Here is a 16,321-nt window from a genome sequence, read left to right as displayed (position 1 = left end):
TACCGCCCCATAGCCGAAGCTCTCTGGGCAGTTTACAAAAGTTAAAAACAGTGTCATAGTGTTAGACTAGCACCCAAATGTTTAGTTTGGATCTTGGATAACCTGGGTTCCTGTTTCCCTTTCCCCTTGAAGCTCTCTGTGACCTAGAGCCAGTTAGGCTCTCTTTCTCAGTCTAACCCACCTAAGTCATGAGGAGAAAATGGGGTGGAAGGAGACCCAAGTACAATAACCTGAGCTCCTTGGAAGAAGAGTGGGGTAGAAATGTAACACATCAGTGAAATATTCCTTATGTCCTGGAGTCATGCCATCTTTAGCAGGGGCAGGCAATTTCTTGAACAACCAATTACCTTGAGGGGCAGGCCAGTACCTTGAGACCATGCCATCTCAAGACAAGCTAAAGTATACATTACAGCCGTGAAGTCACAGAACAATATTTTTTGGAATGGATGGCTCCATCCTTAGGGTGGAGAAGTGCGGAGAATTTTACCCTTCCCTAACATAACACTACAGCCTATGCATACTATGTTTATTGAACTGGATTTCAATGTCATAAAGCCCAAGTCTTCTCAGTGATTTGTGCTAGGCTGACCTTTGAGGGGTAAGAAAGACTTTGTTTTGTGTACATTGATATGTTTGTGTGTGTCAACGGTCAGACTTCAGGGTAGTGCATCAGAAATTCTGGTAATACCGATGCAACCAGTAGAAAATGGATGTTCTTTATCCAATCTTAAGCCCTGTATCAGCATTTTCCATCACTCTTGGTTTCATCCAGAGGTTCTTAGAGTTGGAAAACACCCAGTAGGCCATCCAATTGAAGACCATACTCTGTGAGAAATGGACTGTTGGTTTTATTAGGTAAACTGAAATTATTGAATATCACAGTAAATGCAGTAATGCAAATGCAAATGGACTCCTGAGTCCTTTCCAAGCAGATTTAATTGAAAACAACTCCTATTGATTTCAGTAGAACTTTTAAGCTAATTTACTTGGGACCACGCCTAAATATACATGGCCAAAGCCATCCATAAGCAGAACAGGGGCAGCGTTGTGCAGGAGATAGAGTGACAGGCTCAGTTAAGGGAGAGTTGGGTTCAACTCCCCATACAACCATGAAGCTGACTGGATGGCCTTGGGGAAAGTCAAACCTGATTCAGCTTAACCTTCTGTATTGGAAGGGCAGGATGCAACTGTGACAAATCACTATGGTGGATCTGGCCACAGTGATTGGTGCTTTAATTACCTCTCATTTGGAATAATGTCATGTGCTGTATGTAGGAGCTGCCTTGAAAAGTGTGTGGAAAGTACAGCTAGTGCAAAATCCAGCAGCCAGTCTCTTGTCTGGTGTGTGTATTACAGACCTTATAACACCATTCTTGAGTGGTTTCTGGTTTCTAGTCGGTTTCCAAGCCTAATGCAAGGTGCTGGTTCTTACCCATGCAGTCCTAAATGGCTTGGGCCCTGGATTCAAATTCTTGTTTAAACTTGCCCAGAATTTACAATTGTTGTCAGAGGCCCTGTGATATATTCTGCCATATAGAGAGATTAGATTGGTGACTACGTGACACAGGGACATTTCTGTAACAGCACCCCAATTAAGCAGTTCTCTCCCCGGGGAGTTGTTTCCTTGTTATCTTTTAGTTGTGCAGTGAAGACTGTGTTGTTCTGTTGACCTTTTAGATTATTTTAATTTGTTTTCTTATTTTAATTTTAAGGAAGGTCTCCATTCCATCATTATTATTATTATTATTATTATTATTATTATTATTATTATTATGTTTTATTGTTGTTGCTTTATTTTAAATGTCTACATTGCTTTAAGCACACATTAGGTGGAAGGACACTTTATAAACATTTCACATAATTTAAAAAGAAAAAGTAGGGAACTATGTGGGGCAGATCTTGTGTAGTGTCCATGTATCCCTATATTTAAAATCATTGACATATTCTGAGTGGCACTATTGATTGTGTGTCTTCTTTTGAGAACCGAGTTGTGTGTTTATTTGCTAATATGAGTTGGTAAGCTTTTTTTTAAGATGTCAAAAGTTTGCTGGCATTAACACTCAAAGTGGATTTTGTGACTCCAGCAGGCTCACGGTGGAGGGCTCTTTAAGCCTCAAGGGTTTTTGAATGTTACTTGACCTGTCTCCATAGTACAAAGACCATTTTGATAACGAATGGATCAATACCTCCCTGTTTGTCTTGAAGTGTCTTAAGTGCTGTTGTTGTCCGCTTGCAGTTCTGACAAAGCAATTATTACTGTAAGAGTAGTGGGTTTTATGTGTTGAGCATTTGCTACCCTCGGGTCACCCTTGCTTTTAAGGGAAGCAGAAAATGTCACTTGCTATAGCGGCATTAACTAGAACCACTATGGTTAAGGGTCTGTTAATAATTCCATTATGTATTTTTTTTCCTGCTTTGGTCTAAAAACGATGTGCTTCAACTTGGCAAGAGAGTTTTCCTTTCACTGGGACGCTAGCAACCATTTACTGCTTTTCTCCTCCTAGGCCAAAGATGTGTGTTGGAGCTGAGAGTGTTTTCAATGTAAGGATGCAGTGTATATAGGCTATTTAAGCTACCTAAATCTGCCTGTCCGAGACCTGAGATCTGTTGGAGGAGCCCTTCTCCATGTCCCACCAACATGAGATATATGTTATGGTGGGACATGGGAGAGGGCTTTCTCTGTTGTGCACCCCACCCCCAGCTGTGGAATGCCCTCGCCCTGGAGGCCCAAATGGCACCAGCACTGGCTTCATTTTAGAACCAGGTTAAGACGTGGCTTTTTAACAAAGCCTTCGATGGTTAAATCCACCAGCCTGCACACTGTCTTGATTTAATTGGATTTTACTGTTTTAAATTTCATATTGGTTTTAATATATTAATGGTTTAATTTGTTTTAGAATTGTATATTTATTGTTCTATTTTATACGTATGATTTTATCTGTACGCCGCCCTGAGATCCTTGTGAGATAGGGTGGGATATAAATGTTTAAATAAATAAATAAAGGGCCTGTTCAGACAACACAGTAAGCCATAGTTAGGTCACTAACCCTTTTGTAGCAAATGGTTAGTGAGCGTGTTTAAATCGTGGTTATATAGCCACCATGGTTAGGAATGGTTCACATGATATGCTAAGCCATAATGTTTAGCTCAAAATGCTTAACTATCGTGGCATAGCGTAACTTCTGAACAGGGTCAGTTTGTTTAAAGAAGTACATATGAGGCACTGAGGAAATTAATTATCTCTGTTTAAAATGAATTTTCATTTATTGCCCCGTAACAACCACTGGTGCAATATTCCTTGAATCCTTTATTCACTTGCTTCAGAACAAAACTAAGAAATTCTTTCAAAATGTTAGGCTGTCTCGTATAGTACTGGAGTTGGGAAAACTCTGTAGAACCGAAATATTGAGAAGTAGAAATGAAGACTATTAATGCAAATCAGCACAGTTCTGCATATCAAACAACTGACACACTTATTGCCACGCAGATAACTGGAGGTCAGATAATTGCATACCAATTAATTATGGACTCGCCAGGCAGGCTTTAGCATCACTGCTTGAATTTTCCCTAATATCCTGTATTCAAGGGCTGGGAACATTTGGGATCACCTAGGAATAAGAGAGTTGTATTCAGAATGCATATAACACCCATACAATGCCTTTTCTGAGGCCATATTGGGAGAAATATTACTTTATCAAGCTACACTGGGCACCAATTGTCCTTGATGGATGCAACCAAGATTGGCATGCCAGGCAACTGAGCAGTTGAATATTGTCAGTTGGCCACCTATTATTTGACTATATCATCAAATATTCTGTGAAGCCATGGCACTTGAAGAATTGGCTTCTTCTTTTTGGCACAACTGCCTTGATTTTTTTTAAAAAAAAAAATCAGTTGCTTTTATTTTACTTTTTTCATCTTTACTTTTCCTTTAAAATACCTGTAGGCTGATCCTGGTGTTGTAGGATAAATGCCAAAGGAATGAACAGCAGTGAAGGAGAGAACAATCATGTGGACCTTGAAGAATGTCCCAGGGAATATAGGATTGTTCGGAGTCCCCCTCCCGAGGCTGTAGATGTTGCTAAGACTGCAGGACTCTTACATTCTCATTCCCCACCCCCTTGCTGGCTGATTCCTGAGGTCGTAAATGCATCCTAAGAGGGAGAGAAAAGGGAGCGTTCCAATGGGCAGGGATGAGAAAGGAGAGGCCGAGATACAAAAAATCCTATGGCTTCTCCAGCCTTTGGCAGTGCATTATCTCTAGACAGGACTCAAATATCCGTCTACAGGAAAAAAAATCATAAAAGGAGGACAGAGAGGCAAAATTTGCCTCTGTCACTCTTCCTTCTCCATTGGCAGCAGCCTGGCAGGGCGTTGGAAACTCGGAAGCCTCTGAGATTGGAGGCTTCCTTCTAAGGGGAGCACAGTCTATAGGATTGTGCTTTCAGTCACATGTATAGAAACCTTACCTTACATTATGGCTTTCTGGACTGAACGGCTGTATTGAAAGGTCATAGAATCATAGAACTGTAGAGATGGAAGGGGCCTACAAGGCCATTTAGTCCAACCCCCTGCTCACTGCATTCATGAGTGATTAGATGTTGTTAGGTCTTGAGTTACAACAAAGTTCAGAGAAACCTTACCTTACATTGCTAAACAGTACTACAACTTAAAATAACAACAACAATAATACCCAGTACAATAATAATACCCAGCACAATAATAATACCCAGCACAATAATACTCGTGGATTGCCAGGGCACCTGTGTGCACCCATTTTCACATGCCATGCCAAATGTGCGGGCAACAAGAGCAGAGCCAATGTTGGCCTTCCCATACATTGCCCCAAGTTGATCACATCCCAGTCAGCAAAAACTAAAGCTTTCTAGTATGTACAAAGCCCACTAATAGAATCCATGTCTTCTAAAATATTTTCCCCCACAATAAAGCTTTTGATCAGTAAGGCCAGCTGGAATCGTGACCATGTTTGGGCACAGGAATTAATATAGGGTTCCATTTATTTTGAAGAACAGATATGTTTGCTTAAGCACAATTTGTGATCATAATTCCAGTTTGATTTGGGGGGAAATGAATTGCCATATCCCTCCAATTCCTCATGCTGCTCCAATCAAGTTCTCTGCTCACTTTGCCAAAAAAAAAGAAAAAAGACTGTCTAGAAAGTTAGCTCACAAAACCAAAAGCCTACCAGCTGCATTCTGCACTTGGGATTTCTGCAGAGTGGCTATGGGGCTCCTGCTTGGAGGATTCCCGGTAATGTTCTCATTGATGTATTTTTTGTGTGTTGTCATTCACAGGCGTGCCAATGTTATCTGTGCAACCGAAAGGGAAGCAAAAGGGCTGTGCTGGCTGCAACCGTAAGATCAAGGACAGATACCTTCTGAAGGCCTTGGATAAATACTGGCATGAGGATTGTCTAAAGTGTGCCTGCTGCGACTGTCGCCTGGGAGAGGTTGGATCAACACTTTACACAAAGGCAAATCTCATTCTCTGCCGCAGAGATTACCTGAGGTAAATGTAGGTTTGTGCTGCACATTCTCCCTCTAATCATCTCCCTCAACTACCAGCTCTCTCTTTCTTCTGCTTAAAATCTGTTTCAGATCTCCTCTAGATTTAAAATTTGTTTCAAATCTCTTCCTTCAGTTTAAATCCCACTTACATGTACAGAGAAAACACACAGAAAGAGAGAGAGATTGAGAGAGAGATGTGAACCCAAAGTCATTCACATCTAGCATTGGTTCTTGATATACCAAGGGCTAAAACAGGTGAAACACTAAATGCAAAAATGCATTAACATGTCTGTTGTTGCTGTTTACATAGCAGTCACAGAGATATCAGGACTGTAAGGAAGAGGGGTAGGTAGCTCTTTACATCCACACCATAGTCCCAACAAAAGTTGCCCTCCTGAAACTGCTATGGACAGCAATGACAGCTTCCATTTTGGGGATCGGCAAAAGCATTTGTGTTTTCCTAGTAATGTTGTGCTGAATGGCTTACTGAAGTTTTTAATACTTATTTGCATTAATATTACTGAAATTGATGGGACTGGCTTGGTCACCAGGGCTTCAGAAAACCTGCCCACCTAATTGGCATATCTCTATAAGGATTGAATGGATGCCAGGAGCAAGTAGCAGTTGCCACCTGCTTGATTGATTGGCAGAATTTCTATGCCACTTGATGAAAACAATCTACAAAGTCAGGATACATGAACATCATAATGGAAAAAAATACTGAAACAAAATAACAACCATTAAATTACAATCCATTTTCAAAAATGCAATAATAAAAATACTATTGTTTAGTTTTCTTTTTTCTTCTTAAGATAAGCGGGTTAAGCATGCAAATAATATAAAAATGCAAATAATAAGCAACAAAAGATACAATAATAATATATTTATTTATTTGTTACCCACCTCTCCCTCTGGATTGAGGCGGGGTACATCACAAATGCAAACACCATAAAATACATATAACTAATTAAAACATTTAAAACTAATATATTATTAAAAGCAGCACATTATTAAAAAGGCATCTTAAAATTCAACTGGGTAGCCTTGCTGGAAGCTATCAGTCTTTATGGCTTTCTTAAATTCCGGAAAACTGTTAAGTTGACGAAACTCTCCCAGGAGGTCATTCCACAATCTGGGAGCAGCAGAAGAAAAGGTTCTCTGGGTAATAGTTATCAGCTTTATTTTTGTTGGCTGGAGTAAATTCTTCCCAGGGGACCTGAGTGCACGGGGCAGATTGTATGGGAAAAGGCGATCCTGCAGGTAGCCTGGACCCAAACCATATAGGGCTTTAAAGGTGATAACCAACACTTTATACTTCACCCGGAAACTACTTGGCAGCCAGTGAAGAGATTTTAAAACTGGTGTTGGATTGAATCCAGATGTACACTGTCTTAACAGCTGTGATGGAAGTAGACTTCCACACCTCCTCCTTCCTCTGGTAGCCTCCTGAAAGTGTGATCCAGAGAGTTAGGAGACCTGCTGAATGGGGTGAGCAGTTGGGAGGAGGGATGCAGAAGGACTTTCCATGAGCAGAAGGCCAAAATCCATCGTCATAAAACATATAAAGGCATTTATACCTTTAAAGGCTCTGCATTGCTTCTGGATGCAATGAAGATAGGTTGGATAATAATACGGCCGTTTTAAATAGCACTATCTGACACCCTCATTCCAAAACTGTGGTTTTGCACCTCTGCATTGCTCATGTGAATAAAACCTATTACATGATTGGATATATATATATATTGGCCAAGGATATTTTAGATGCAGTGAATTGTGCTCAGTGTGGTGGCTTTTGTTAAGTGGGGTTCAGTGGTCTTTGAAACTCTCTTATGAAAAAATTTCTGGCTCAAGAAATTTGCTAAATATGATACTGTGTGAATGTAGGATAACTGTTGTGGATTATTTAAAAAAAATTACCGGAGAAGAAAAACTGGCTTTTGTACATGGCATGGAAGAGGGCTACAGCTTCTTCTTTGCCCCAGGAAGCAAAATATCTTGGGCCAGGTCTTCTGCCCAGCATGGACCCTCTTACCAGCCCAAATACTTTAGCTCACACACAGGCACACATATCATGTCCCTTAGTACAGCAAAATGACTGCATAGCTTTATATCAGAGCTGGGGGGATTCAGGACCTTCTAGGGCAGAAGTTGTTCTATTAGCTGTTGCACCAGCACGGGGGTGGGGAGGGGGGAGCGAGGTATGATTCCAGCTCTAGATCAAGGAAACAATTGGTTCCTTTACATCCACGCTGGGATATTATGTTTGGGATCTTCTACATCACCAGCTCAGTCATCGGGATAGGATTAGGCTGTTAGTATTCTTGTCTGTTTCCAGAGAGAAATCATTATCACCGATTTGGAAAGAAAGTAGAGCCTTGACATATTAAAAAATATATAGGTTTAAAACAAATCTCAAAAAGGTCCCTAAACCTTACCCTTTGTATTATGGAGCTGTAGAGCTGCATGGAATTACAATTCCTCCCCTTCCGACACTCCAAGCTGGGGAAGACCATCCTTCCAAAAGCCCCTTCTTCTCAAGAGACAAACATGCACAGTGCCTGATTCACAGCTTGGTCTCTTAGTAGCTATACTACATTGGCTCTCACCTTAAGTCAGCTTTGCACATGGCAAAGTAGAGAAGGGAACAGCATTAAAAGTGTTTTGTGCATACTCTTTTTGTGCTTTCTGCATGAGGTGGGACACAGACATCCCCGCCCTGCCCCTGCAGTGAGATATGTGATCTCTACATGCATCCGGAACATGCATGGTTCTTCTCCCTCCATTTGTGTATAACTTGCAAAGCTCATCTTAGATATCAAATGGAATTATGGTTCCATGAGATTATTAGCAGCTATCCAGCAAAAGCTTGTCACAGTTGAGCCTCACTGATATCAATGTGTCTTAAGTTAATCACAGCCAAGTCCCGTTCCAGTAGTCACAAGTAGTTTTTCTAGGATTCTGCCCAGTGCTTTTTTGAATGTTATGAATAATGCTTGGAATAATCCTTTGGTTTCCTCATAGGTGCTACTGAAAATGAACGCCTCAGATCTACTCTCTAAACCTAGATTCATACAAACATCCATTTTATTTTTCCATATAAATGCTTTTGAAATGCTTCTAGGTGAAGCACGTAAACAATCACCACAAACCATATCAAGGTGGTTGTTCAGGGACTTTGATGTGATTTCAGTAAGGATGTTGTTCCTTTCCTGCCTGTCTTAGGCCATTTTGGTTCCATTCATCTAGACTCTATTACTTGTGGGTGGTTTTTGTGGCTTATTGCAATCAGAGGAGAGATGGTAGATCTGGAAACGAATCCCACCTGGGATCTCCATCTGTGGAGAACCCATGGTCTCTTTCCCTCTAGGCCTTCATCCAGCCACAGACTCAGATGGACTTGGTATTTTGATGATGGGAGCTCATTCTAGCCCCTCATTCTAGCACGCCTTTTGTCAGAATTCCAGGCCTCCCACTGAGATGTGAGACAATAAAGAGGTCTGCTGTACAATCCACAAGACCTTTATTCAGTAAATAGACACCTCTTCACAACTGAAGAGGGTGTGAATGCTAGGAGCTATCCTCTAAGCTTAATTACTCTAACAAAACAAGGCAGTTGCCTATCAGCTAAATGGGTGGTTTCTGCCATGCCCAACAGGCTTTTACCATTCCCCTCCTTTAAGGAGGGTCTTCAAGCTGTAACCTCTGCCATGTGGATAGTCTGGCAAACCACCTCCCACCTCCTCTCAACTCTGCCTGCTTACCTTGCAGCAGACTCTAGGATCTGTCAGTGCTGATGCTCCCTTCCCCTCCAACAAAGAGTGAGTTCCCAGGTTGTGGGGTGGGGAGGAGGAAGATTTCTGAGCCTGGGCCTCCTGTTCAATAAGCTCCTGGAAAGATTCCTCCTTGACTCCTAGAGAGTCTTGGGGAATTTCCTCCCTTGCTTCTTGTCTTGACTTGTCTTCTCCTTCTTCAGTCTTCCCGGCCGATTCAGAATCCACACCAGGGAGACTGGGACTCATCCTGACACCTTTGTAACATAACTTTCTCATATCCTGTTACTAAGGTGGTGAACTGTTAGCTCTTCCTAATGCCTTTTAAGGCAGCCATTTGCCTGAATATTTCCCCCCTTAGCTCACCCACAGTCAATAAGGTGAACCGCTCTGTATTTAAATGAATTGGGATCTATTGATTCCCTTGCTCTTATGTCCTGAGGCGAGCAACCCTAGCCGTTGGCCACGTGTCTTGAAGAAAACAACATTGGCTTGCACGAGAGCCATGACTGTAGCCTTGCTTCAGCTAAATAACAACATTCTGTCTTTGCATAGTGTGGCGGCCTGTTCCTTAGGCTGGCCTCCACAGCATTTCTGTGGGCATTCTATTTCAATTTGTAAAGTGCTTCATGATCCCTGCGGATGAAAAGTGTTTACTGTAGCTGCAGTGTCTACTTTGATTACTGTCTGTGTAAAGTAAGACCTTGATTCTCGAAATGTACCATTTCTTTCTGGAAAGGAGGTGCACCCAGTAATACTGAATTTTCACTGGGCTACCATTTCTGACTCAGCCTGGTGGAACAAAAGTTAAATGGTCACAAACCACAGTTCTAGACATAGACTATGAAAAGTCAGGTGTATGTGGCAAAGCTAGTAAAACTTGAGTTAATATGTCAGAGTGGTTAATACAAGTGACTGTAACTTCTGTGTTCAGGACTGAACTTGGTAAAGCTGAGAGACTTTTTAAGACAGGTGGTGTGTGTGTGTGTGTGTCCCCACCCCCACCCCCCCATAAATAAATGTAGTGTTTACAACCTTTGGCAGCAAATGTTACCAGGCAGGAATAAAGAATTTGGATGGAAACATCACTAAAATAAGTCCTCAAAACAAGCTGATGAAAGGTTTGCTTCTGAAGATTTGTTAAAACACCTGAGTTTTAAGTGCGACTTGAAAATGCAAAGTGCAAATGAGTCAAACAGCCGTTGCTGCAGTACTTGGTGTATTACTCAGTGGCAAGTTTGCTGCCATGTAATGTGCAAAATGGCCCTTCATTTCCTTAACACAGTAACGCTCTTCGCTAATCACTTATGTGTAAAGATACTCATGGTTTCAATCAGCAGCAGGCCATGCTCTTAGCCCTGCCGCCAAAGTCAAAGTTCTTGCTCCAGCCTGCAATATATGCACAGAGGAACCCCTCTTCACACATAGGCATTCTGTGGTAGCTGACCACGGCCAATACACAGAGAGCAGGGCTACCCCGGGATGTAACACTGGAGTTAGGGGTTGGGGATGAGGCCCAAATTTGGCTTTAAAATGTAACTGCCCGACATGTGACTAATGTGTGAATAGGGCTAATGGTTCCCAAATTTTTGGAATTACATCCCATCTTCTAAACCTCCATGTGCTCCATATCTAAAAGCCACATTTGTGTCCCTTCCCCCTCCTTTCCTCTCCAGACTATTAGGGCTGTCTACACACGGGAAAAGCACTGTGGTTGCTGTGGATCTGTGACCTGTCTCAGACACAGCTTCATGCCACCACAAGGCTTCCCCACAATGTTCCAATTTGAAAAAGTCCAGGATTTACCCCAACTTTTTCAAAGAGAGCAACGTCAACACGGCAATTCCGCCATGTAATGTCACTCCAGGGCCAACCCGGGGGCAGAGCTTGGAGGAAAGTGACCAGCGATTGGTCACCTTCCACCAGGAAGAGGGCAGGGGAGGCTCAGCACCTGGATGGCCACCCTGAAACCTTGGCATCGGGATTACCTGATGCTGTCCCAAGAGAGGGAAAGTGCAGTGTTGAGGAGGGAGGCGGCGCCTTGCCCAACATGAACTTACTCACATCCTAGGTCCTCCTCTGGGTGCCTACTTTGAGGGAAGCTCAGAGGATGGCAACAAGAGAGAGGGCCTTTTCTGTGGCCCCCAATTGTGGAACAATCTCCCTGACGAGGCCCACCTGGTGCCAACATTGTTACCTTTTTGGTGCCAGGTCAAGACTTTTCACTTCTCCCAGGCATTTAGCAATATGTAATTAGCTGGGTTTGTTTTTGTATGCTTTTGAGATTTCAAATTGTATGTTTTTTGTGATTTTAAATTTCTGTATATTGTTTTTAAGTGTTTTTAGCCTATGTAAACCACCCAGAGAGCTTTGGCTGTGGGGCAGTATACAAATGTAATAAATAAATAAAAATAATAATACCTTGAAAAGTGCTGCCTTAATCCATAAAGTGGACCCAAGGTAATTTTGTTAGGTTTTTCATAATCTATAACAGCCCTCCCCAACATTTGTGCTTGTGTGTGTGTATATGCCAGTGAGTAGAAGTAGCTAGAAGCATGCGTCAGCCTTCTCCAGATGTGTTGGACTACATCTGCCATTATCGATATGTAATGTGGCTGCCTGAAATTGATGGGAGTTGTAGTCTAGCACATCTGGAGAGGACAGGTTGGAGAAGGTTGATCTATAACAATAACCATACATAATAACAGAAATAAAGGAGACATATGACTAAGATTAGGACACAAATGTAAAGTACACCGTGACCACTGTGGCATAAGTTCAAAACTCGGGTTTTATGTTTAGAGCTGATCACAAAACAGAAAATTGAGTTCAATTTTGTTATATAAATTGCCTTTATGCCCACAGTGGGGATCCAGAGTCAGAGGGCAATAACAAAAACTGTACACACAGAGCTGGAAGAAAACAAGACCACGACTTTGTAAGGCTTGGTGTAGCAAGGGGAGGGAACCAAAAACATACTGCTGACAGATAGAATTGCTGACAGGAGATGTACTGTCCTGGGCTGCTTTCGCAGTAATTCCCGGGAGATCAGAACAGCAGAAGGAAGTCATTCGATGATCAGATTGATCCTGCAGCCCATACTGTACATACACGTGCTCTCTCTCTCTCTCTCTCTCTCTCTCTCTCTCTCTCTCTCTCTCACACACACACACACACACACACACACACACACACACGCAGTCTGGGTTTTTTACTGATTAGAGTCCCAAGAACTCTGAGGTGGGGTTTATGGGACAGCCCATTCCAGTTACCCCCTCAAACAATGGCCTCCTTTTCCAGTGCCAAAGTGCCACAGGAGGAGGGGGCATCTCCCTAGTTAGTCCAATCCCAGCTCCAAAATGGAAGCCCAGCAGTTCCAACCTGCCAAACCAGAGATCATTCAACAAAAAAAGATTTCCTGTTATAAGAGAGATGGACACTGTCTTCTCTGCAAGGTTTTCAGCATGTATATGTAATCTCCAGGTTGGCAATCATTCCCATGCAAATATGGCCAGATTGATTATTACTGAATTCTGTGATCTGGAACTGAATAAACAGAAACTCATGGTTTGTATATAAAGCCAGTCATGGCAGTATGGTGTGTGAGAGAACTAGACATTCACTCACATATATTTTGGATCTGTAGATCCTCCTGGTTCCCAATGGTGCTCTGTTCCTCTTACCAGCTGTTTCCTCTTCCTATCTATACTCAAGGAATTCTGGGACTAGTAGTTCTTCAGAGAGCATGTCACATAGGGAAGCACAAATCACTCTGTCTCAAACTACAATCCCTAGTTCTATCTGTACAAATATACGCTCTCCTTTTTGGAGAGGGGCCTCATTCAGCAACTAACTCTTGAGTAGGGATGGCCAGATTGAGCTCCTTTCGATCTGTGCCAGCTTTGCACTTGATCAATATTAAGTCCATTCCGTCGCGGCCATGGCACCAATTGCGGGTTTGCCATCTCAGAATGGCACTGACATCGCAGTTGCAGGGCTAAGACAAGGGCAATGCTAGCCTAGCCTGACCTCCACACAAGGACTTCCCTATTCTTCTCATTTTCCCTTCAGTATACTCAAAAGATCTGAGCAGAAATTTAAAACCCATTCTGCTGTGCTCGAGTGTAATAATCATTCCATTAGAACACACGGGCTTTTGTGTAATGCATCGCCTAGAAGTTGTCTGACATTGTCTGCAACTTTAAAGCAAAGATCCTCCCAAAACATGATATCTTAACTGAGGCGGTCGGCTAAGAGACATCCCACAGTTTTAAAGGCAGAAAAATAGATGGCACTTGGTTTGTTAGTTGACTTTTTTTTATTATTTCCTAAAGCCTTGTGATTAAGTGAAAAGCTTGCGTGGACTAAATCTTTCAGTCGTTTGATGTTCCAACCTGCCCTTGGCACTTTCAGACTTGCTGTTTTGCTACTGATAATTTTTAAACTCTCCAAAGAGACCTCTGCTCTGTTCGTGTGTGTTTGCATAGCATCTGCAGAGCGCATGGTGTGTGTTAATGCTAGTTGGAGCCGTTGCACCCCAGGTGTCCAGGGTCCTCCCCTTCATAACAACACTGTGGCTGGACAATCACATGCCAGGGATGAAATGATGCCTTCAGGTTTTGTACAAATGCATTTAATTTCTTTCATATATATATATATATATATATATATATATATATATACACACACACACACACACACACACACACACACACACACACATATACATATACACATTCTCACTTAGGGCTCATCTTCACCAAGCAGGATATTCCACTATGGAAGTGGTATGGAAGCGGTATATAAAAGGCAGGAGCCACACTACTGCTTTATAGCAGTATTGAAGTGTACTGCAGGATCTATACTACTGCTTTATAGTGGTACTGAAGTGCACTGACAACCGTTGGGACCCATTGACACATACCATATACCACTTTCATACCGCTTCCATAGTGTTATATCCTGCTTGGTGTAGATGTGTCATGGGCCCAAAAGTTGTCAGTGCACTTCAGTACCACTATAAAGCAGTAGTGTAGATCCTGCAGTGACCTTCAATACTGCTATAAAGCAGTAGTGTGGCGCCTGCCTTTTATATACCGCTTTCATACCACTTTCTTAGTGGAATATCATGCTTGGTGTAGATGAGCCCTTAGGTTTCTTAGAAGAAACGGGATAAGATAAAGGAGTACATGGAAAATATGGTGCTCACAGTAAAATTCTTCCAAACTGCAACTGGAAACTTTTTTGAATCATCTGTAATTTGAGCCTTTAGTGCCTTGAAATGTTAAGGCTTTTATCTGAATATAGTATTTTCTTTCATTCTTTCTTTCTGCTCTGTTCCCATCCTACCCACCTCTTCTTTAAAAAAAAAAAAAGAAGGTATTTCCAGGGTTTTGCATTGTGTTTCCTATACCTAGAATGCCAGATTGTACCAATTCAGACTGGGAGAAGAAATTTTAAAAAAATCTTTTCCTACATAAAAACTCTCTGTATATAGCAAATGTTCACGTCAGGCAGCAGCTTACTCTAAATCTTTATGCCTGGTGTGCTAGTTTACTGCATGGAGGAATACTTTTTCTACACAGGAGAGCATTCAGTTTGCTCCCTCCCCACCTATACTGTGAAGTAGCACAGTCCAGAATTCTGCCCTTCGGTCTACCACCTAATCCTGTGTCGTGCATACTGGCCACTTTCCATTGTGTAGGCAATGTGGGAGCAACTGTGTTGTGACTCTTTCCTGCACCACTGGATAGGAGAGGCTTTGGACCATGTGGGAAAAGCCCATGTTGTGGATCCACTTCATGCCACCATTGTCTGGGAAGAGTTAACCTGGCATGTCAAAGCGCTGCAGCAGCATGGATTTCTTCCACAGGGCCCAGTGTGTCTCACATTACTCTGGCAGTGATAGAAGGAGCTGCATTGCTGCTATTCCCACACCACTGGCATAAGAAGGGGGCAAAAAACAGGAGAACAAATGACTTAAAAACTGGGGAGGCTAGAAGGAATCTCCATATGGATTGCGTGTGCAAAAGCATGATCATTATTCCAAGCGGACTCCGTGACTGAAAACGACTAAGAAGTTGTCTTGGCTTCAGCTATTTCTGTTCTGGACCAGCAACTCAGGAAATCTGTCACACTAGCAAGAATGTTGGTTTCTGCTAGTGCAACTTAAATAGTGGTAGCAACTGGACACCATTTGATCCTTCCCTCTCTATTTAGTAGGGATGGATGGATTAGGCTCAATTTAGCCTGTGCCAGTTTCACATGACTGATATTAAGTCCATTCTGTCCTAGGCTTGGCATCAAATGTGGGTTACCATGTCAGGTAACTTAGCTATCAGTTGAACAAAAAAGTTGCTGGTATAGAAGATGTGTGTTCTCCTGAATAGCAGGACACTGTCAACAGCATTATGAAATCTACTTGTTTTCTCCCATTTAACACAACCAAAAAGCTGACATTTATTTTGGAAAAGGCAGGTAAGTGCATTGCCTTATAGATATTTACCATACATATGCCAAGGAGTGAATATGATAAGGTAGCACCTGTATCTTACTCCATCTGGGTGAGTGTCTCTTCATTGAAGTGTAAAAGTGTAAAAAGACTCTCAGAATAGGTCATCTTTTATCATACAACACAAGCAGCACGTTACAAGGCACTGCACTTTCTTGATAATCCATTGGTTGCTGTCCTGTTAATTAAGCATGCAAATATTTATCCAAACAGCCGGAGGAACGTCTAGATCCTTTGAATTAGCAGAGCTTCATAAAAGCTGTTGTATTGTTTCCATAGAGTTAGACTGATATGGGCCTACAAGAAGAATGCACCATGAATTCTGATCAATTGGAGCTTGAAACACCAAGGTTCAATAGGGATTCTACTAATTATTAGAATTAGTAACAGACTTGCATTAATGACAAGCATGCCACCACTACACTAGCTAATCCAACCTGGTGCCCTCCGGCTGTGTTGGACTACAACCCCCATTGTTAGTAGCCAACTTCCCCATTAATGTGATTTGGTGG

At 42.1% G+C, this 16,321-nt stretch overlaps 1 protein-coding gene across 2 annotated transcripts in view; it reads left to right on the top strand.

Moving 5' to 3' along the window:
- Positions 1–16,321, top strand: part of LMO1 (LIM domain only 1) — a 110,670-nt gene that overhangs the window by 69,119 nt on the left and 25,230 nt on the right. For both annotated transcript variants that reach the window (XM_063117256.1, XM_063117255.1), the window contains exon 2: positions 5,316–5,529. In XM_063117256.1, the coding sequence (XP_062973326.1) occupies positions 5,316–5,529 (214 nt within the window). The remainder of the gene's footprint in view (positions 1–5,315; positions 5,530–16,321) is intronic.

Source organism: Elgaria multicarinata, chromosome 2 (genome assembly GCF_023053635.1).
Source record: "Elgaria multicarinata webbii isolate HBS135686 ecotype San Diego chromosome 2, rElgMul1.1.pri, whole genome shotgun sequence".
NCBI lineage: Eukaryota > Metazoa > Chordata > Lepidosauria > Squamata > Anguidae > Elgaria > Elgaria multicarinata.
Note: the sequence above shows the minus strand (reverse complement) of the source record. Positions and strands in the feature narration are given on the sequence as shown.